Below are 24,539 nucleotides of genomic sequence, written 5' to 3'. Positions count from 1 at the left end.
GTTCAAGTATAAAAAATTAAACAATCAAATTCAGAAACGGGACCCTAGGGAGTATCCTAAAGTTTTATACTCTTATTATTTTTAATACAGTGCCCTGGTAGATGAACAAAAGAATCCAACATAGTCCAGCGCTATAGTTTTAAAGTTCTGGAGTTGAGACCACGAACCACCGAATGCAGCGTGGGGAGTGTCCTACTCCGGATGAGCTTGGAGTATGAGATGCAAGCCAAGTATGAATATATAATGCAGAGCGTTATTCATGTGTAAATGTCAAGACATGTACATGACAAATATGTACGCTACTGTGCCATCATGTATGTAACAGACGCTATGCGAACACCACAGTTTGCCGGGCGGATGCATAAATTCAAATTTAGCGAGCCGGCCATCGCTTCCGCCCGCGTCCCTCACCCTAACCGTACCATTCTTCCCCGCGTGAATTCTATTTGAGCGAAATTACACTAATTATATTCATCTGTTAAATAGGATTGAAAATATATCGATAACACAGAAAAAAGTATTCTTGTGTTCCAATTTGTGCGCTTCGGTAGTAATTTCTGGATGCAAATTGAAAGAGATATCAAACTTGTATTTTAATTTCATTGTACGATTTAAAAATATTTAATGCGGTCTGATTTACACATAGCCACAACTTATGATGCGTAATTTTTCAGACAATACAAAAATAATATTACTGAAATGAAATTTTTATCTATTTAATTTTCAAGCATGTTTAATAGAAGTTGTATATACATTGCTTTGTCAATCTACTTACAGATATTCTTTCAAAAATATAACTTCATTGGCTTGTCATTAATACATAAAATTATAAATTCGTACAAAATATCGTAATGAATAATACTAGCAATAAGTTTATTTGGAATTTCACATTTTTAATATATTCTTTTTTATATGCCATATCTACTAGATCGACCAGTGAAAACTTTAGCTTATTAGTTTATTTGTTTCAGTAGATATCTTGTTCTGGTACTCCGCTATTGTCTCGTTATTTATCATTGAAATATTTTCAACAGAATGTCCAACTGACGTGTTATCTAAATGAGAAAAATATCTGTTGTGAGTTGAGTTCTATTAGTAATTCTGAACGATAATATTTCAAACATTTTTTCTATAGGTCTTTAGAAGTATATTTCATTGAAAAGAATTTATTTTATATTAATTTTTCTAGAAATTCATAAATCTTAAATACAGTTACTTATAAAGACATGACATAATTGGATTATGTTAGTTTTTATATGACCTTATTTAAAGGTCGGTGGATGTATATTCCCATCTAATATCCTTTGTAGAGAGGTCACTGTTGATACGAGGCGATTTATTTCCACTTTGTTTGTTTGTTCTGGTGTTGTATAAACTGCGGTTGTAAAGAATGTTATTATTAGAAGCATGTACACACAAAGTGGTAAATGCAACATCCTTCCTATATTTGTTCTCGATTTTCCGCGAAGCATCCAATAATGTAGCCTCATCCTTACAAGGTCGCACTCATCGGAAGCTTGTGTGAAACTATGTTATTAAAATTCTTGAGATTGTAGGATCATGTCGGTATTCGTTTCTCTATTAAAACTTCATTGTTATAGTTATATTTAAACCAATCGGGAGAATGGCTTTGCTAATAAATATGATATTTTTGTGAGATCGATTTAATTATTCGTACATCATACACTAAATCTTAAAGAATATTATTATATTGTAGGAAATCTTTGCAAAAATGTGAAAAAAAGAACAACAAAATTTTCGACCCAAATAATATGTCGTCTTCGCTTATTACGTTGTGTTTATAATCTAATAATTTTATTACTTGTGTATGAGAGTCTGTCATTTGATAAGATTTTACAATATGAGGAGCTGGGTAAACAACGTTATATTGCTGCTAATTTGGTTATACCTAAAATTATACTCAAAGACAGTGCTCATTTAGTTGCTATACTTCGCATAGACTTTATCGAATTCTATACTCCCTCACGTTTAAATCTCGTAAGAATAAATAGTAGTAATAAAACAGTAAATTCTAAAATATTTCAAATTAGAGGTACATAATACAATATCACTTATAATTGGATTTCACTTAAGGAAAAATAAAACAAAAGCTAAGCGCGCCGCATAATATTCGTTCAACCGTCTCCTCGCGACACTAACGCCCTCTTTAACATGCGTTATCATCGCTACTTGTTCAAAGATACTCTACGTTAAATTACTATTGCTTTTGGACATTCGCTTAAAAAGTCAATTTTAATGATTTCCATGAAGTTAAAATGTGTATTTAATCGTATAAAGATTAAGGGCTTGTAAATTACATTTCGTTATGAATGTTTGTTATAAACGCTCCGGTGGAACAATAAACTGTCAATCGCTATTTCGGTTGTGGGCAATCGAAAGTTAGTGTTGATTTGCGCGCGTGGGAGCGTCCAAGGTCGAGTTGAAATGTAATTCACTGATTTTCAGCTGCGCTCTCGTGTTTAATTCGTTTTTTGTTTAAAATTGGGAATTGTTATGTGTTAATGAATATTTATAAACCGTTTAGGACAGGGGTCAGGAACTTGCGAGATAGATACATGTAGCTTTTTGGTCGTGCAATTGTAAGTCTTCTCTTTTTTCTTATATATGCAAACATTAACAGTATAATTATTTTAAATAAATTAAGCGTTGCATAGATGTAATTATAATTAAATTAAGAAGTCAATTATTTAATGAAAATTTATAGCAGTGTTTAAAATTTAAAACAAACAACATCTAAAGTGTATATTTTCATTTTTGATCTTTAAATATTTTAATTATTGTAGATTGTAACTTTTGTCTGATTGTCTTTTATTATACACAGCACGTTGTTCTGTCTCGAATATTTACATTTTTGTACGTATTTCGTTTTATTCGCTTGTAGCGCTCGAAATGTCAACCTTTACGTGTACGTAAGCCACCAAAGCCTCACGAGGCAAGTTAAGTCCAGCAGCATGAAGCTTGGGCGACCTCGTTTGTGATTTATATTCTTTCACTTTATTAGTGTACAGTGCCTTCGCTATTTTTCTAACTCTGTAACTTACGTTCCGACGACAAATTTGTATTCCCCTTAAATTACTAAGAGTTTTGTCTATTTCTATCGATACATTTGTCTTATATTTTATTCTGAGATGATAGCATCCAGTTCTAGACAGTTATAGACATCAAGAAAGAATACCTTCTCGTCCTTTCTATTAGCTTTGTAAGTATGAGTGATATAAATGCAGGTTATTGCATCCTTGTTTCATCACCAGACGTCGGTCTTTAAGTGATTATCCCGTCTCGGTGATATATTTTCCTAAATTCTTTGTGAATATTGAATAATAAATTCGAATCCAACGAGTTACTCCTGGAAAAAGTACAAAGATAATTATTTACGTAATTTCTGCTGGCGCATAAGTTGGTGTAGTAGTCGTTATATGCATATTATTAGTATTCTGATCCTCACTATTGCCACTGTGTTTATTTTTATTTATAAAAGCGAGTATTGTGAATGGCTACATTGCGCATAGAACTAATGGCCGCTTGGCCTTAAATTTCTGGAATGGCGACCATTATAAGATAAGCGCAGCATACGACATCCACAAGGTGGACAGTCAGAAGATGCTTGATGCATACCGTTTCTAAACGGTCTTATTGCGGAGGCTGAAATTGTGAACACCATGATGGTGATTATAAATTATTCATTTCATTAAGCAGTAATTATAGGTTAAGATGAGGTGTTGTTTTACAATTGATAAGCTCTGCAAATAGTTCAGAGCTACCGTGTGTTTACCTCGCTTCACTAGGTTGCGAGGAAAGTGACCCGAATGACAAGTGGTATCGAGGAAAACGCGGGCGACCTTTGGCAAGGACGGCGGACGAATCGTGCTGGTGAACGAATTCTGAGTTAAGATAATGATTGCGACGTGATAACGCTCTCTAAATGTCAACGGTCAATGTACTTGGCGCTCCAATGCTTCAGGAATCCGTTTCACGCTAAACCTAAAAAAAGACACTTTCGTATTTTTGTGCACTTATTAATATAGTCGGCATATTCTGTCAAAATATTACATGCCACCACATTGCCTTTGTCACTTCAATTTTTCGTATTAAAACACTGGTGTATATTGTTGTTGTACAGCTCATTATCAGCGATCACTCTTAACTTTATACTTTTATCTATGTTCACTAAAATACTTATCGCACTGTTATATCCAATATCTTTGTTTTTCTCTTCCTGCATAAAGAGTCACAACTCAAGCCCAGGTCCCCTCTCGGGAGCTCTTACAACTGGTCAATATAGAGTGTTACCTTCGCGTCCTCCATGCTCAACAGTCTGCCGATCTAGTTAAAATAAAGGCATCGGTCCAAGTCCAGCGAGCCACGTGTAGTTACAAAAAACGAAGTTAAGAATAGGCGTCTTGGGACTTCATCCCTAATAATCGTTTTTATTTTTAGTTCATTTACTAAATCTTTTACAAAAGGAAAGTTATCTTTCCTATCTGTGAACGTTTAACATATTAAATATATTATTATTTTACTTTTTGGCCATAACTAATTTTAGTTTAAGTTACTATACGGTATAATCAATGTAGGCATTCCGTATCAGTCAACCGTAAGTATATAAGTAAAAATAAATCATGACAGAGTTAGTAGTGAATATAAAGTTAAACAAATATAAACGTTCGACGATCACATCACTGAACAGTATAACAAACACACCCACGCGGTGCACACGCGATGATGTTAGGAAGATTAAGTCATAAAATTATTTGCGTTGCGTTGCATAAGCCTTAATGTATTGCTATGTGTATTTCACTTATCTTATAATAGTAACAAATAAGTTCAGATTTGTTGGAGACCTTTGACTCTGAATGCTGAACGTTTTATCTGGTCCCTTCTGGTAATATACATAGCGTCCGTTGAAACTATCCAAGGATTTGGCGGCTTCACTTCAAAACTAGAGAGGCTGTAAATGCCCTCGGGAATATGACAGGGGATTCGTCCATAAAAGTAGAGTGCGGTACGTGACGCCATGAGTTCTGATAGTATACTTGAAAACATACACAATTATATATGTATTAGCATGTAGTATATGTATATAGTAGTATATGTTTTAGGGTGTATTTCGTTTTGTACGTGTTAGTATTGGGTTGTAAACGATTCTGGGGAGTAACCAAATAAAATGAGTTATGCCCTGTTTTATTTAACGAAGTTAACCCTTAAATGGACGATTTTTGTTTTACCTTTGAAAAAAATATATTTGTTAATAGACATGTATCATAGCCTAGGAAAAATGATTAAAAAAATCTAGACATGAATTTACTATACTTTTTTTGCAATAATGTGAATGTTGTTTATAAACTACATTGCGCATTCATTGAGATTTTGCAAATAAGGGTAAAATAAGAGTGGACATTGTTTTTAAAAGTATTTTTTTATGCTTCATTATGATATTTATAAAAACAATTGCTTTTTTTCGTATCACATAAAGCTACACGACATTTTTGGGTCATTTTGAATGTAAAGCCTGAACATTTTGGGAATTTGCACCTGCTGCTGCTTATCCAGCTAAACTACCCAATGACATGTCTGATCCAATCTGACGTCATGTTTGGAAATTTTATAACTTAGGTGTAACTCAGAACGCCTAGGAATTCGTTTAGGATATTTTCATTTATAATTTCAGAATCGGAGATTTATTTCTGGGCTGCGTATAAGTGACTTTGTTCCACAATTTACTTTTTTAGATTTGATGTAAAATAAAATGTAAAAAAAACATGCGGCATGTTACAAGACATCAATGTTTCTGTTATCTGAGTTTCTCCCTTAAAAATAAGGCTGTCTTCAGCAGTAACAGCAGGTTTCGTTTTCGCAAAACCAGAGGTCGTCTAGGAATCCCTTGTGATTTACTCTGGGTGCTGCTTCTTCGGGTTCCAAAATAGGAGGGTCTGACATATTTTCATCGTTGTCGATAACGAGAAGAGGATCAGCATCCACTTCATCAGGCTGGGCATTCTCACCGTCATCACTATTTTCAAGGTCTAGAAGATCATCTCGAGCGATTTGATAATAGTGACATTCATCCTCTTCTTCGGAGTCTGACCCGTCTAAGTCATCTTCTGAATCTTCAAGAGTTTCTAAATACTTTGTAATTTCGCTTTCTAGAAATCGCGGCATGGTAAAAACCAAAAGAAAAATCCTTCACCAAACATGCATTTATTTAGCAGGCAATGCGCATTGTAGTTTTCCTACAACATACCAGATTTCGCCCTATTCGACTGTAGCATCAAGTGATTTTCAATGTTTTACAACGTGAACATGTAATTGAAGATATATTCAAGCGAATAAAAATATATTATATACTTACATGATATTTTATCAAAGTCCAAACACGGCTACAAAACTTAGTTTCGCGCCACTAGAAAAGTTTTCTTCTAAGTGACATTTGACATTCACTTATTTTCAATGCTTGTAAACATTGGATAGTGCTAACATTAAAAAATGTACAAAATTAGTTCACAAATAAGAACTAGTTGTCAAATTTAACAAAAAATTAAAAGAAGGTCAATTTTATCTGTGGTTTCTAGTATGTTGTTTAAAAACAACAATATGCATTTAAGGGTTAAATGTTCGCTATCTTTCCCAGGCGTACTTGTCCGTGCGAGCTATAAATAATGATGCAGTTTCACGAGCCCGTACCCTAAACCCGTTGTACGCGAGCGAGCACGTGTGGGCAAAAGTAATAGTTGTACCTTACTCCCTCCCATCTAGACCGAATCTATAAATCGAAATTTAGTGCTTCACATAAAGAAGGAAAATGTGTATATCGATGTAATGGACGCCGGTTTTGTACCGGTTCATGTGTGGTATATATCAAGTTGTCAGACAGAATTTGTATTAATAATAAAATGAAATTGGGTTCTTCGAACATATACTTCTCTTCCGCTCGTTCAGCGACTGTGAGCTTCCAACGAGAATCACATTACTGTGCCGTAAGACGGCACTTGTAACATTTTACTTGTATATTGTGTACGCTTATAAATTGTTTTGAAGTTAAAAATATTATATTAAACGATCTATCAGACAAAAGCAGGCACCTGGGCGGCTCCATTGTTTGCGGTACAGTTATCTGAATTGCCAATGCGATATCCAGCGACAATGGGCAACGATTTTTAACGCTCTGCTTCACATCTGTGCCTTTCGGATGAAGGTGGACCTAATGGATTCCGTTTGCGACAATAGACCGCACTCAAATCTATTTAAATAAATACCAAATTATTATATCAAAGGTAGATCGATCAGGAGACTAACAATGAGTAATAGAAAATTGAGGCCAAATGCTACAGCGGATTTTTCTTCCGATACTTTAATTATTTACGGGATGATATTTTTGTAAAAGGCTCACCAAACGCGACGTCATTACACATTCTTAATTTTTTGTGCTTAAAGTTAGCTAATAAATTTATAATGACGTTTGAAGTCGGTGAAGTTATTGGTAGGACCAAAGTGCCTATTTCTGTCAAGATTGCGTATGCATGTACCGGTTTGAATAAAGTTGTAGGTTACTTGCCTAATGAGCCGTAATGTTTTGATTAGTAATCATTGTAATATTTGATTTATTGTTACAAACAAGTGGGCACCTGGCAAATATCCTTCAAATCACTGCTAATAAAATTGAGTCCCCTAATTCTAAGTTTAAAACTAGAATAACTATTAACAATTGGGCTGAATTTTATTTTATAATTTTGTTAAGGACGGGGAAAGTTCTGAAGTTTCGAGGGAAAGAATAAAATGGAATCATTGAAAGGAAAATACTAAGAACACATCTGTTTGCTTCTACCAAACATTTGACGTCGATTAGGATCAAAAGTAATGTGTTAGAAAGAAAAATATAATATATCATGCACGAAATTTATTCTTTTAAGTGTAGCAGAAAGATGTTGCGATCGACCTGAAATACGTTATATTTTGTTTACTCTTCTTTTTGGAATGCATAGCTTTTTACTAAGCTTTTTTTGTATAAACTTGATAGATTGATTTGACACATAAGTATCAACTCAAGATAAAGTGGCGTAAAAAATGAGCGCATGGAGATCGGGAGTTAAGGAAATTTGCGAAATTGACGATTACGTTATAAATCATGTTATAAAGCTAACCGGGTCACGTTTTCGGCGGCAAAGCGCGTGTGAAACAGACGATGACGGGCAGCGTTTATCCAATACAATAACGATTCGTCACCGCGGCGTCTCCGGCGGATTTTGGATTGGATAATAAACGCTAAGTGGTGCGTGCGCTCTTCGCAGCCGGAGGGTAAGGTTACCAAATAATTGACGAGCTCAGTTTGGCGGCCCGGCAGCGACCGATGATTGCCGTCTGACCGCGAACTCACGACAACATCGAAATGGTTACCTCACGCTGAGTGACACGCGTCCTGTCTACAGCAGTGCCATGCTACTCTTATTTTATCTTATTAAAATCTTGCCTGTTACAGTATTGATTTGATCGCTTTGTGATATGATGCGTACTAGATAAGATACTTCAGCCGACATGTGGAAATGTAAAGGTCTCATCTTGCTGTCATAGAATGTGTGTATATATATATATATATAAACCTTGATCGTTACTGGAGGCATTTATGTGCTCGGCAAATTCTTCTGGTGTACCTCCAAACGTACTTACACCCAGGGGTTTTATTACAGAACCATTAGATTAAAGACGAGATTTTTATATTTATGTGTGTTTGTCGAACAATCAAAGTGATGGTCCCGAACACAAATCTATTCCATTCTTGAGAGTATTACAATCTTTTCACCCTTTATTTCTCCTGACATTATATCAACTTGACGGTTAAACGTCAAGAAAACAAAAGTGACAAGTAAGGTTCGTTTATGTAGTTATAAAAAATAAGTAAATTTAAACACAAAAATAATTTAATTTTTAATACACATGTATACATAAAGGTCTGCTATCATAAAACCAACAATTGCACGTGATAGGACACTAAAACGGTAGTGTAAAAAGTAATCAATAATTCGTTGGTAGTTGGACAGGTTGTATTGTGTACGTGTTCGGGATGGACATAAGTTTTTAGTCTATATGTCATATATTTATTCAAGAAACTGTTATAAATACATAACGCTCGTAACTATAGTTATTGGTTTGTGTCACAGTAGGAAACATCGCGATTAACGTAGCGTATCGAGGTAATAGACTATAACATGTTTGTTTAATACTGAACGCGCGTAATATGACGCTATGTATGTGATAGTAAACCACGTTTGGACGCGTGCCAAACCTCCTGCTTGGTACTGCGCTCCTGGTACGCCAGTTTATAGTGTAGACGGCTAAATGTAATTAATTTTGTTAACAATCTATCGATTAAACTTTAAATGAAATACCCAACATCCTGCCACAAACAAAAATAATAGATGAAATTTTAATTGTATATATTGTATGAAAATATGTATGAAACATTGTAATCAACAGCGATGAATGGCAACATCACGCTCTCGTGATGTAATAATGATTTATTTAGTTTCGGTTTGGCTGTTGGACTACGGCCAAATTTCTTTCATCTTCCTGTTTCCCTGGTACTTCGATTATCGATGAAGGTGACTCTTTACTAAGAATATTTTAGATATTAAAGGTGCATCTATTCAATTGACATTAAATGCTTATTTAATTTCAATAATTTAGAAGTAAGCATTGATTTTTAATTTCTTTACTTGTCAATTGTTCCTAACTATAGTACGCGTTAGTGTTGATCACGGCCTCAAGTGCGTGAGCAGCAAAACTGTAAAGGCGCGATTTACAAGACGCACACGAGAAATTCAAGAACAGGCGGATTAATGTTGGATTACCTAATTTGATATTATGTTTATTAACAAAAATGCTTTGTACGAAATCATTTACATAGGCTTAAAGGCTCTTTTTTAAGTGCTTCTCCAGTTAGATGCTGTTCTGTTAAAGATCGCCGTAGTTAAATATTAAGCTTTTATGTGTGAATAAATAAATAGAAGCTCGAAGCAATGTTAAGTGACACGCTTTGTCGGAGACAACACATCTGCCCTATTGTAGAATATGTACAATAAGCTAATTAAGAACTTAGTACTTACTAAGTAACGATTTTCGTGAAAATAGGTCATATACATGCTATTTTGGTTATTATTTTTCCGGAACTTTTTAGGGTGAAGTATACTGTACTTATGTATATAACTATTCACTTAAAATACTTCATTCTTTTTTATTTAAAAATAAAAAACAGAATATGATGTAGTGTCTCAACACAACTTTCCCAGTTTCACACGTCATTGTGATATTTTTAAATTTCTTCTTAAATTATCACCGGTTTATTTAAAAAGTTGGCAATTATATTGTAAACATCACATTTTCTTACTCTTTATTGGTCTATGATTCATAGTTGCTCTGTGAAGAGGCACACCTATTCACTAATATTCAATTGTATCATACAAAATTGTACAAACACTAAATATTAATAACAATTCAATACTGTAGTTAGGTTGAGAACGTAAATAAATGATTTATGATTAATCATTATCATTTCAGCCGTAGAGCATCCACTTCTGGACATGGACTTTCCCCGTAGTTTTCCAATAAGGCCTTCCAACTGGTCTTTGCATAATTTTTTTATAGTTGTAAAAGAATGTTAAGATTTTATATTAAAAATCTATGTAAAATGTGGGTTAACCGATTATTCGATCCATATCATTTATTTCTCGATTAAATAGGTGCATGTTTATAAATGTATCGTAAGGAACCTAAGCAGATGTCTAACGAAACGTATTCTGTTACATACAAACATCTACTATAAAAACAACCGCACAGAGCCTTGTGCTTCACGATGTAATGATATTTAATATTAAAACATAACACATTGCATCAAGGATGATTATCGCGTGAGTTGTTCATAATTCTTCATTGACTGGCAATAGTATATATATGTACATATACATATGATTGCCGAGATGATTACCGCCTAACAATGCCCGTCGGCATTGACTTACAATCAAATGCTATCAGATTGTATATTCCGGCATAAAAGCACGCATTTGTCATTAAAATGATTTCTTATTATACATAAAGCATTAGAGAATTGTCAATGTTTTTTTGTCACCTAGCCTTGCAGAGACTTATAGCTGTTGTCTGTATGGAAAGAGTATATAATTTCGTGTATTTTTTTACATACATGAACATTGATTCTTGCAAGGTAAAACAGATTTATTTTTAGGGGATTGGTATTGGGTGATTACTGTTGTTTTATATTATGCCCGTAAATTGCGTTAAGTTTAAATGCAAGGCATACATATATATAAATTATATATTTGGATGAATAAGAATCCAAATATGAAGCCGAAATATAATGTAATGTTCCGTCATCGGTTCGAAATCAATGGTGGAGGTACATGTCAAGCAAGGGGCGATCTACGGCTAAAACGTTGACAAAAAAAAACTAAAAAAAGGTAATTTATGTAAAAAACCTTTGGCTAGTTTTTTTAAGTTATCGTTGCCCATTAAAAAAGTGAAGAAATTAATCTACTGTGTGATGTTCCTTCTATCACCATAAATATTTACATTTCTAATTTTTGTTACACTTATGTTATCGTTACTAATTCTTTTGTAACTGACAAACAAAAACACTCAAAATTATTTCTATATATCAAATGCTGTACATATTTGATCCTATTACAAGTAAACAACTCATCGCTTAAAGTTTAACTTAACATGAATATGCTTTCCGTCATAGAGACGTACTGTAATTCTCGTAAAGCGCTGTATAATCATATGCAAACAGTAAGTGCTTTCGTCGGTAGTACCGAGCACGTAATGCAAGCGTCTTACATCGACTTACGGTAGCGTAAATCTAATTCATATTTACAACGAATAGTAGCGTGTATCTTTAAATGTTTTAATAATAAAATATCTTAGGTTTGTCTACCTAGTAAAAGCTGTGGACTAAAGATACGTGTCAGTAAAAACAAATTGTTGAGATTTCATATAGCTTACCAAGTCGTATTAGGCAATCGTGACTCATATCGTTTGTCATGATCCGTACGACATTGGTACTCGAAGGGTGGTCACGGAATGTGGTCGTGTGAATCTTTTGTATCCAATGTATTGGAGAACAGTTTTAGATACTTTACTAAAGTTTATTTGCAATAAGGACAAAAAATCCAGCCTTTTGCTTAAATAATATCACATAAACATTTAACTAGTCATACTACCGCACATTAATGTATCGCGTCGCGAACAGAAACAATGGACGTAGACATGTTGCCGACACTCTACGACTTTTTGCTGAAACTGCTCTGTACGCTTTTATAAGGCGTGATATAATGATTACCGTATTGGTAACACTAGAAAAACTTAACTAGCCAATGACGACGTTAGCTTGTTTATATTGTATTGATGGTTGTTCGATTAGCTTGCTCGATCGATCATCCAGTTGGTTTATTCTCGCATCGTACATTTGTTAGGAACAAAGACATAAAAAGAACGCGTAATTAGAAAAATATTTTATTAATCACTTCTAGTGTGTAGTTTATACACGTTTAAAGTATTTGATTTTTTTATCTTGGTAACGACTTAAACAGAAATATGAAATGCAAAAGTTTTTGTTAAGGGTATTGAAAGACGAATGTTGTCCGCTCCAGCCAATCCTATTGGAAATATATGAGCTAGGCTTAAGTCCAGCGGCAGACGTGTTACACCTGAAATATTAATGGTGAAAGCTCATAGAAATGGTTGTTTTATGTAAAATTAATATCATTAACTAATACGAACTTGGCGAACATCTTGGTTGATATGTTCCAATACAAAATTTGTTGTAATGTTCCAGGATCCTGATATACATAGCGCCAAGACACTTTTATATCACTGTCGAAGTTTGAAGTTATCCAAACGAATTGTTCTATTTTTATCTGTTTGCTGAAAAATATTATTGAAAAAAAAAAGAAATCTGACGGGCGGGTTAGATCGTGTCACACATTTCGTATTAGTCGGCGCGAACCAAATTGTTTATTATCGTTATTAAGCGTGAGTCGCTGTTCGACGCATCCGTCGGGTCAATTACGTGATAATATTTCCGATTCGCATTGATTCGCCTCACTTCACTATGAACGTAAACACTATTTTGTTGGCTTTGTTGGATAAGTCTTTATTTTTATTTAGATGAATGTTAGTGATGTGTGACCATCGTCATTGTTGAATTTAAATATAACATCAGGATGATAACTAAAAGAAAACATGTATATGGGACTAACGTTTTTTACAACTCACACAAACTACCGTGATGCGTGGCAGAAGTTAAGTGATGCTCACGGTGCGCGGGGCCGTGTCGAATTGACAATAGAGTGCCGCCAGGTACAGGCTGCCATTCTTAATGACCCTTACAACATACATTTCTTACTTAAACGGTAGCATACCTATATTACATCTGGTAGCCGAAACATAAGCATCCTACAGTGTAAATTAAAAAAAAACTTAGCGTTATTAGATTTTAGAAAAAAGTTACGAGTTTAGTTACTTAATTCAATAACAAAATATTTTTTAATGTTAATGCAGTTGCTCAAGATAGATAGACTTCTAAAGATGACGTAGAGCACTTTTGAAAATATTACAATTTGTTTTCGTTCTAGGATGTAGCGTAAATTATCCCCGCAAGCATTGGCAATGTTATATTATTCACATAAAGTGTGCACGTTTCGTGGGTAGAACACGCCTACAATCTTTCCACGTCCTTTACCGCAGCACAAATGGCTAATATTTGTAAAATAGTCAAGTCTTATATAGCTGGAGATATTTTTACATTTTTTGTTAGTTATTGCAATGATAATTGGAATTAAGATTGTTTTTTTACTTACGTTTTAACTGGCTTACTTGCACTTTTCAATCATTCAATTCAGGGCGTTGGCCTCTCTCAAAGATCGCCGCAATGACTGATTTAGCGCTGGCCGGATCCAGCGACTATTCGCGACCTTGATTATGTCGTTGTTCCACCTGGTGGAGGGCCTATTCACGCCACGTCTACCAGCTAGTGGTCGCTATTAGAACAGTTTTCGGCTACACAAGCAACGTATGCCGCCCACGATCACTTTAGACGATTAATTCTTTGAGCTACGACGGTCACTGTTTTTTCTACGGATCTCCTCATTTCGCTTACTATATAGTATAGCATATACTATACTCGTATATTACTACTTACCCATACTTATCTAGTTGTTTATTATTTATATAATAACTATAGTTCTATGTGGTTTATTACTATATACATTCGTACTTATAATAACTTATGAAGGTATTTTTATTAATCTCACAATTTTTTTTATTACCGCCACTGTTACGTTTAATCGAGTGAATATAAATCTCGTGTCCATTTCACTCTTCTGCCGTTTCTTCAGTTGAGTTACGAACTGAGGACTCTGCAGAGGGTTGGTTCTTTGTAATGAGTTGTCTAGTGATATAAAGGGTGGCTACTATTTACGGTTCGTGCCTTCAGGCGGACGGCATTCTCCGCGCGAGATTGCCTCGTTACACTGCACTGTTTGTTTTTAATTGCACACTCTTGGGTAACGATCGTTTGTCTCACGTTTAATTATAAAAACATGTAGTGTGACGAACCTGAAGTGAATTTAGTGATTGGAAAAAAATAGCGCGTCATTATCATTTTAACCGTAGGATGTGTCCCGCTGTGGTATTAGTGTCTCCGACATAACAGCCGTTCTTATAACCGATGCTCCTCTGCTACTTTTCAAGCGTAAACTTTATTTGTCGCTATCACTTTCAAGAATACACTCGCACAAAAACTAAACAAAACTCTTTTCAGAGACATTCGTCTTGAACTTGTGTATATTTATAGGTATTTTTATTACATTAATATCAAAAACTGTTATGTTCAAATAAACTTATCGTTTATTTACTTGGTAGAAATTAATACAGCGTATGATTGGCATTCCTCAGTGAAGTATTGTGTCCGTTTACCGTTTTCATCTTCATATCATTCATATCATTCATGTTACGATTCCATAACCTCCCCCATTTGTACCTTTATCGGTTGTATATATGTCAATAGTAAACTGTCCCCTTAAGTCACGGACGCGTCTGCTATCTCCCGGAAATAGCCTTCAGCTGCCTTCCGACCTTATCTTAAAGCGTATACAACTGGAACCTTGAAAACGTCGGTCAGGTAAATGGACAATAGAGAGAAACTTACACCCACTCGATGCCTCGTTTGCGACCGGAGCGAGACTGACTGGTTTTCAAGCGCACTTGTCCGCTGCAACGAGGCTACTGTATTTGTTTGCAAATGGATGTCTAAATATTTTGTTTATATCTACAGTCCTTTCGCGTTAAGAATCAATTGAATCATCGTTGTTTGTCGGCTAGGTAGATTTGTTAATAAGTAATTGAATGAGGTTATTAGTCAAACCCACAAAGGTCGTTGCTGCCGTAAAACTGGAAAGTGTAACGAATACAAAATTAATTAAGTGTGTTAAGCAGTGGATGTTTTAGAGTTGAAATATGAAGATGAAACGCACAAAGTCGGAAGCGAGCCTTTTGGGCAAGAATCATACCATTTTGTATGTATATAGTTTTTATACGGATTCGGGAGTGGAGACCATAGACTGACAAGGCGCAGCGTAAGACGTTCATTTACAAGGTAGATGGTCGACTTCGTTAAGGTCGCCGGAATACGCTGATTGTAGGCTGCTTCCAACCGATCCTATAGGAAATCAACGGGAAAGGCCTTTGTCTAGCAATAATTGATTTATGGGTGAAATAATGATGATGTCGTGTTATCTAACGTTGCTAGTTTGTTTGTTACTATATGTTTTGTATGTAACGGACCAAGCCGTGGCTCTTTAGGGGGACCTCTCGAGCTGCACTACCTTAGCTAAGATTTTATATATATATATAGAGACTAAGTTACCTCTGCGTTCGACCATTTCGAAAATGCGGAAACTGTTATTGTCACATTGGTAGCAGCGTAAACCAGGTCAAAGAACGTCAAGATAAATATTAACCTAGATCAGATCTCATTCTATAAGGATTGTTGTGGGTACACTTATCAAGGTTAAAAAAATGGTGTTGTGCCTTTATCAATCAATCGATCAGTCTCGAATATCTCGGTAACGGTATACAGCAACTGGATACATAAGGAAGCACAGTATGACGTAAAACCGCGATATCAACACGCGTCTCTAGTATTGCGGCGAAGTGAAATGCGAGATACGCGCGCGTTTAGTGTCACCGGGCGGCGGACGTGTGGAGACGCCTTTGTCTCCGCCCAAGCTGTCGGCGTTTCTTTGTCGCTGAATGATACGTGCGATTCATGTTTAGGCAACATAAATTGGATCTATTTTTGGCAAAACTTTGGCTACAAGCCATAAAGTATAACTTTAAACTTGTAAAATTTATTTGAAATGGCAAAATCCTTAATATTAAACTTCAGTGACGGAACATAATAAATTTTGACAAAAGAACTAACAAATGGGTACGTTTGCTGAATTCTGATGAAGCTGTTCAATTCGGCTTTGAGTTATTGCTATCGTTTCTTTCGCGTTGGAAGATGATTATTGCATTAATTTAATAGACATAAATTTCGTATGACTTTAGTTCAAAAATAAATGTATGCCTATTCTGTAGATGTACAAAGTCCTTGCTATATATCCTAACTTACATCTGTTAAAAAAATGTAATAGAAAAATATTATTCAACGGCTCTCTAATTAAAAATAAAATAAAACAAGAACAACGTGTGTTAAATCTAATTGTGTGTGTGTGTGTGTATATATATATACATAAAAGAATAAAATGAATAAAAAGAATAAAATGAAAAATCAATTTACGAAGTGTTCTTATCCTTAAAACTATTTCCCGAACTCTTCTCATTTAAGGGTTGGATTATTAGACGGCAGCGTCAAAATATTGCTGTAATTTAGTTTTAAATAATAAGCCAAAATTATGAAGCTCAAGGTCTCTATGAATGTCTTTCGATTGCAAACGTACCACAAAACTACTGTGCCTTACGCAAAAATCTGTACTGAATGAACAGTTAAGTGTACCTGCGTATTGTCGTGGGAACACTTGGTTAAAGAAGACTACTTAGTTGACGTATTTTTATTTTCCTCTTTCACTTTTTCACATGTATTTTTCCATAAGCTGCGTCTGCTTTAAACACGGTATCCTTCTTATCCCATTGCCACACCACATCGCGCTGGCGCTATTTGTTTGTAAATCTTTGCGTACAGTTTGTTTTCATAACAGTTCTGTTTTCGTAGTATATGTGCAGCGCGCGGAGGATCCCTTGCGGCGTCCGAAGTTGTTTGCAATCGATTAACAACGTCTCGCCTCTCATAAAGCTTTGTTTACTTCCATCTGTTGTATTGTGCTTGCCTTTAAGTACCGCGATCGCGTACGTCATCGAGACGCACCGGGTTCCAGATCTCATACTTACATTTATAGATTAATGTCTACTGATTTAATAATTATTGCTATTCCTTCAGCATTTAAAGAACTTTATGCGTAGGCTGTTGATTTCGCTTAAAAAAGCGCGACAAGGTACAGACCGAGAAATAAATACATGACTACAACTGCGACAGTTGTCGGCTGACTGATGGAACGAAGGCACAATATAGTGGTTTAGGTAGCGCTTTAGTAAATATCGTTTAAGAATTTCAAGATCATGGTTTCGCCCACTTCGAGAGTCGAATAAAAATTCTTCAAAATAACATGTGATTTTAGTAATAAACAAAGAGGACTCGTTGCCTACCGAAGGCATTGCGACCACACGCTTCATGAAGCGTTCGTCTAGGTCACCTGATAGCGTTGGGGCCTCGCAATCTAGTGAAATAAATATGTTATGGTTCAAGCTGAGTTTTATGATAGCGCTTTTAAAGGGTGAAGCTATAAAATCCAACAAGAAAAAACGTTTTCAAATAAGTTTTCAAAGATATAACATCGTAATGAATGCTGGTTGCGTTGTTTTGAATTGTATTACGTGTAATGCGGTAATCGTAACGTTTTCTCGTCAACTGTCGCCATTGCACGGCTCAGTGACGGCCGACGTCCGACGCTTTGCGTAAACGTGTCACGCGGAGCCCTGGACGCGCTTTCTCTGAATTTCACTGCAACAGAGCACCGTGCCGTATCACTGACTCATTACGCCGAATCATTTCTGTGCCATTGATTTCTTTGTAACAGTTTCTATTGTTTGAATTTGGAACGGTTATGTTGCAGTTGTTCTATCTATATTTTATGGTATGTTCTTTTTTTGAATATTGTATTAAATAAATTGCTGCGCTAATTGAAGGTTACAATTCGTTTTAATTTTATTTTTGAAATTAATTAACATTTTGTGCCAAATTCAAAGATCTTGTCACTGATATATATAAATATTACTGGTTGTGTAAACGTAGCGTAGGATCCACTGACAAGGACAAATGACCTTGTATAGTACGTCGGCAGACGTTGAGTCCAAGCCGCTTTGAACCGATTTTATTGGAAATCTACGGGGAAAGTTTATATCTGGCCGTGGGTGGACCTTCTGTGGTTAAAATTATGATGATGGCTCTTCGCGTGACGACATATTTAGTCTCCATTTTTTAGAATTCTATTGAGGTAGATAGAAAAATTCTTGTGGACTGCACTTTCTAGTTTATCTTAAGCAATAATAGAAACATAAAGTTTTGGGCGTATTTTTGTTTACTTTGAGGATATATGTTGGCCATCGCTGAGTAAAGATGATTTCCGTTCCTTTCGTTTCTGTTTTCTTTTATGACATTTATTTTTAAATTGCATTTATATTTATCATTTTCGACAAATTATCTAAAATGAAAAATATTTTTTTCTGTTAGGAAATGTGTGACTACGGCAGTGAGGTAAGCTGGCGCATTTCATTACGCTAGAGAGGTTGAACTGATCACTTCTAGGAAATGAACTCCTACCTGAATTGAATAGAAGCATAAGCGTTATATTACATTTATTTCGTAATTCTTTGCTATCGCGAGCTCTACGACTACTTCGATGTTAACAATAGAGTAGTAGATTCACTTAACATCTATATAATTTACATTTATAAATGATAGAGAAATAAAGAAGCATTAGTTTTAAACTTGTCAAAGATACGAAGACTGTACAGAAGATTTTCAATTAATTATGGTGACTAAAGTATGACGATTAAATTATACAAAGATCGCTCAGTATGTTAGTTGTGTGATAAAGATGAGGAAAGAAAACCAAAGAAGTTGCTATATGAATCTAAACAGAAATTCTTAGATTATAAAGTGTGTTTCACGTTAAAAAAAATAAGGACTTTTTAAACATGAATTTAGAGTAATCAATTGAAACGGCAGTACTACTGTGAATAAAAAAACCAAGAGCAAGTCGCCCGCGTTTGAGGTCGGTAATACGAAAGATAAATCGAACCCATTACCGATGGTTACGCAACCCGCTGGTTTCGCAACCGCTCCATCGCTCCACCGCTCGAGTACGCGCTTGCTCAAGCTCGCTGAGCTCCTGTGCGCGCTAATCGTTACAAATTGTTACGGTACCAGTTGTGGATTAACAGGTGGTCGCCTCTATTGTAAACAACTCACTATAGCAATTTACGGCACATAGATTCGAAGCTCACAATATAGTGTAGAGCAATACCTACATAACAAAATAAAAAAATTGTTTATTTATTTCAAATAACCACGCCAACAGCAATAATTTATAAAAATTACATTAATTTCATTTAAAAAAAAAACACAAAATTAAATAAAATTTTGCCTGTTGTAGAAAGCCCTGGCCATAATTTGCTAGCTTATATCTAAATGGGTTGGTATGTTGGTACTAAACTAAAGTATTGCTTTACACTGTTGCTCAATTGAAATTCGCAGATTACCCGGGTTTAAGGGGACAAAGCTTAGAGGGCGATTAAACTAAAACCTCTGATAAGGTAGCAAAGCAACATAATGTCATCGAATTGGAAGGCGATCGTGTTCTTATGTTTCTTAGGAGGGACAGTCCATAGGGTGACTAGCTCTAAAAGTCTCGAGGGGACCTTGGCTTGGCGGGGTAATACCTTTATCTGTTAGTTTTTCTTTATACTCTATATTTTATCATCATAATGACCATATCAGTCGTTACACGCCCACAGTAAGGTACATGGCTCTCAGAGTTCGCCAGTACGATCGATGTCGCGTGGCCGCGTTTAGCGATTTCCCGCTACAAAGACAATTTTTATTTTCGTGAAATTACAAAAATATGTGTAGTCAATAATTTTATCAACTTATTTGTAACTTTAATTATAATAACTTGTTAATACGTTGTTATGTTATCGTTTATTTGAAGCGTCATTAGAGTTAAGTATCTTGACTGCTTATCTGGATCAAGCTAAAATTCCTTACTATTTGTTTACGCCTGTATTGAGTTACTGCGCGTCGTGCGTATCGTTACTTGGAAGTGTTTTTTGTATATTCTTTAATCGAGTTTTTATTGTTCGGCCGTGAAGGTCGGTCAATTAGTTCGTGGAAGTTAGCCGTTGCCGTTTTTGTGTGAGGGCTTAATTGTTTTTGTTAAGGACTCCGTTTTAAGGGCACCAGGAAGTATTGAACTTTGACGTGCATTTAATGGCTTCTCAGAGATTTGCACTGGACACCTTGTGCCGCTGGGATACTTAAAATTTAGTTTACATTTCTTACTAAATTTGCTTCTTTGAATAGAAGGCAAATGCAAATCTCTATTTAGTTTCGTTTGTCCAAAACCATCGGTGATTACTAATGATGTATAGGGAAAAAGATATCTTCTTGATCTTTTTAAAATACTAGTTACGAGCATGCTAAAAACCTTCAAGTAACAAAACAATCTTACATAAAACGTGTCGTTCGAAATTAATTCAGAAGCTTAAATATTAGCAAAAATTTGGCATTGAGTGGTTCTAAACAAGTAGCAATGTCGATACCCTGAGTCACTTTCTCTACAATATTTGTTTGTTTTTATCAATCATTGGATAACAAACTTTCTATGAAACGCTCATAAAAAAATGGTTTGGTTTTGTTATAACTTATTAACATTTATAACATTAATTACATCCTTCTAATGATTTAGTTAAATCTTTTTGGCCGGTTAGTAAAAAACGAAGAAAACTATTTATTTAAAAGTCACTTTTGTTTGCGTTAGATGTAGTCCGTAGGAGAACTTTTTACAACTATCACAAACGTTTTCATTGCACTGCTTTTCTTAATACAACCCGTCGTGTTGTCCTGATTTTTGAAGCGTATGTACAACCGCTACCTACTCTAATTACAACAATTGTCTGAGTGACTTCATTGAAACATTGACCTTTTCACGGATTAGTTTAGACCTCGCTCGCTGCGAGAGTAGCGCGCATCCGTTATCATCCTATCATGTAGCGACTGTCGCGCGGGGCCCGTGCGTCAGTCGCTCGCGGGACACGGCCGCGGTCGCACGTCGCACGCATTTTGCGGTAATTATAAACAATTTCGTTCTGCAGCACGAATGCTTAGCGCACGGCTAAGTACGTCCGTGCTGTTTTTGTACGACACGAAAGTTTCCGCGAACGGTCCGACTTGAATTCAATTCGCGTAATGTTCCGCAGTCAATAAATGACACTCAGTGAGCCGGCGCGATTGTGCTGAGAGTATTGTTGACTCGTTAAGGATTGCAGTGCTAGAATGGCGTCGGAGTAAGGTTCAAAGTTCGAAGTGGTGGGAGTGAAAAGTGTCGGAATGTACGAGGTATCCTGCGTCGCCGGGAACAAAGTAGATGCTGCTTACGCGGTCAAGAGCCTGTCCAACGTGATTCCGCCAGGCATGGGGCACGCAGTATCCGTGCAGCGCCGCCACGCGCACTCGCAGTCTTACAAGCATAAGCCGGAGCTGCCTCCGCCCGTCAGCAAGCCCGACGCACTCAAATCTCACGTGATGAGACTGTTGAAACGATCCAAGAGCCACACGCCCGCCACCCGTGCGGCTGACGTCCAGAGCGATCCGCGGAACTTCGACCGGAGGACGGTGTTCTCGCGTCCCGTGGCTAACGAACAACGTCGGCGCAGGAACTCAGCGGAGCGGCGGCGGAGTGCTGACAAACGAGTAATGGTCACCATAGTGGACGGGCTACCAGTCGTGGTCACCGGCCAGAACCAGATACCGCCACCGCCGCAACACCCGCCGCCAGTCACGCACCACCGACACTCGCACAGAGAAAAGGTAAGAACACTTTAGTGAAAACCTAAGATTTTTTCTACACCTACCCTACTTTAGATTCTTTCACATTTATAGCCATCAGTTGACATGGTAAATATCCTTCAACATCAGGTAATTCGAAGCATTTACACGCGATTAGCGGATGGAAGTGAGTTACTGACGAACACGTACTGCTCCTCCTTAAAGACGAGGTCACAATGTACGCGATTAGCGGGTGGAGTTAACACCTGAGCGCGTATTAGATGTCTATTCATGATTGCGAAGAAAATGATTGAGGCGTTGTATTTACATGTATACAAAGATTATTTACAACTTAGACTCTACAGAATTACAGCGACCGCATCATTGAAGGCGTTCGAATTTGAAATCGGACCTCCATGAATGATTTAACACAGAAGTATTGTAATCGTATTGGCGAGCAATACACAGCGTGAACTCTACACACGCACTAGCGATTGTAGCACGCGGCCACTTCACGATATAAAATATTGACAGCTCGCGTCGTCGAGACTACGAAATATGACTTATGTTAAGATAATCATTGCATTACACAGAGATTGCATTTTACGAAAACACAATAACATGTGCGTGCAGTCACGTTTGATACAAATTGAAAAATGTACAGCGAGCTTATTAATTACGTGGAGTTAACATACACTTGGCGTGAGTTCGCTGTTGAGCCTTGCCGTTTTTTATAAGTGCGAATTCAAATGGAAAATGCCTGGATTGTAAATCGCGTTGTTCAAATAGTTTTAATTACGCAGCTCCTCAATTAAGACCTTTTACGGTTATTAAGGTCTGATGCGAGCGGAGAGAACGCGATAATTGATGTGCCAGTAGTTTCCACTGATTCCGCGCGCGGTTCACGTTCAGTGAGCTTATTTTTATTTACACGTAAATAATATATATATATATATGTATTGTATATATGTGTGTACTTTATGAATGTATGTCTAATAGTTCTCACTTATAGATTTAAGATACAGACGTATTCTTCGTGTGATTTAAATGGCATGAAACATTTGACCATATCAAGTCCAATACTGCAGCTTTACGCGTAAATTCAGCATTTTAAAAGTTTTGCCAATAATAATTGTAAATTTATTGCAAATAATATATAGAACATAAAACAAAATGTGGAATAAAATAATAATAAACCCAAGTTAACACCTAAAGCTGTAAGATACACACGCGATTAAAGAAAAAAAGGAAAGAACATAACCATTTTTTTGCATTTTACTAATGTGAACATTGTAGAGTTCGTTTGACTATATTATAGGTAAGATATATTAGACGTGTTTTCCTTCTTAAATTGGTATGTGCCACCGCCAGCCCGTAGACGCTATGTGGGTAAGGCCACCACTAGGTGTTTAATGGAATCAGTCCATCCTAAGTAAGAAAAGGACCAATATTTAGCCACTTCCGCAAATGCAGTGGTAGTCGTGCAATAAAATGCACCGCCCGCCAGCCCGCTGATAAATACGTATGCAACAATGCGAATCACACAACCGCTACTGCCAAATTACTCAACACGTGTTTCACCCCTCCACGGGGCATCTTCAGGAGTTATGTTAAACCGATTAGTGCCAAACACAGAGTCTGTGTGGCGGTGCATTTTATTGCACGACTACCACTGCATGTGCGGAAGTGGCTATGTATTGGTCCTTTTCTCACAACTAGGTGGACCGATGATATAGTCAAAGCTGCGAGAAGTCGCTGGATGCAGAGAGCGCAAGACCTATCATCGTGACTATCTTTAGGGGAAGATTATGTCTTGCAAATGGTCGTGATGATGACGTGAGAAAAAGTTATTTCTTTACTTTGTGGCGTCATTGTAAGAAGCAACACACAAGTGATCAAGTGCAACTATTTTGCATCAACGTGCGTTGCGTAATTTTAATTGCACGCCGTCACGTCAGTTAGCCGGTCTGTTAACACTGGTGTCTTGCAAGAAGTGCGTTGATGGATAATTTTATCGAACTAAGAGTTATGATTTTGTATACAGTGCTAGTAGTCTCCCGCTCGTTCTTATAAAAATCATCATTGCTAATTTTAACATGTCAAAAATTATTCTGGCTAACTTTTATACCTATAAGAGCATTAGTTTTGTTTTTAACTAAATTTTACCCTTTGCGGGTGAAATACTTTTGCTTGACCCCTACTCGACGAAAAAAAAATTTTTTAAACCTCTAAGCCTTGTGATTACAGAAACATAACGATGAACAAAGTGGATATTACGTACCTCGTATATACAATACTATACATGTAAATTTATATGTGGATTGTTGAATAAAAACAAAATTTGAAATTT

At 36.2% G+C, this 24,539-nt stretch overlaps 1 protein-coding gene across 3 annotated transcripts in view; it reads left to right on the top strand.

Moving 5' to 3' along the window:
• Positions 1-24,539, top strand: part of LOC137924914 (MAP/microtubule affinity-regulating kinase 3-like) — a 214,709-nt gene that overhangs the window by 76,939 nt on the left and 113,231 nt on the right. Inside the window, exons 1-2 of one of the 3 annotated variants that reach the window (XM_068768320.1) lie at positions 20,441-20,557; positions 21,622-22,231. The exons of 1 other annotated variant lie outside the window; for it this stretch is intronic. In XM_068768320.1, the coding sequence (XP_068624421.1) occupies positions 21,752-22,231 (480 nt within the window). In that variant the 5' untranslated portion in view covers positions 20,441-20,557; positions 21,622-21,751. Of the gene's footprint in view, positions 1-20,440; positions 20,558-21,621; positions 22,232-24,539 lie in introns of those variants that run through there. One more of the 3 variants, XM_068768319.1, reaches the window with a different exon arrangement.

This window comes from Battus philenor, unplaced genomic scaffold (genome assembly GCF_028537555.1).
Source record: "Battus philenor isolate CCGP_79_NKW_IND1 unplaced genomic scaffold, ilBatPhil1.0.hap1 SCAF_25, whole genome shotgun sequence".
Classification (NCBI taxonomy): Eukaryota; Metazoa; Arthropoda; class Insecta; order Lepidoptera; family Papilionidae; genus Battus; species Battus philenor.
This window is presented reverse-complemented; position numbering and strand designations above follow the sequence as displayed.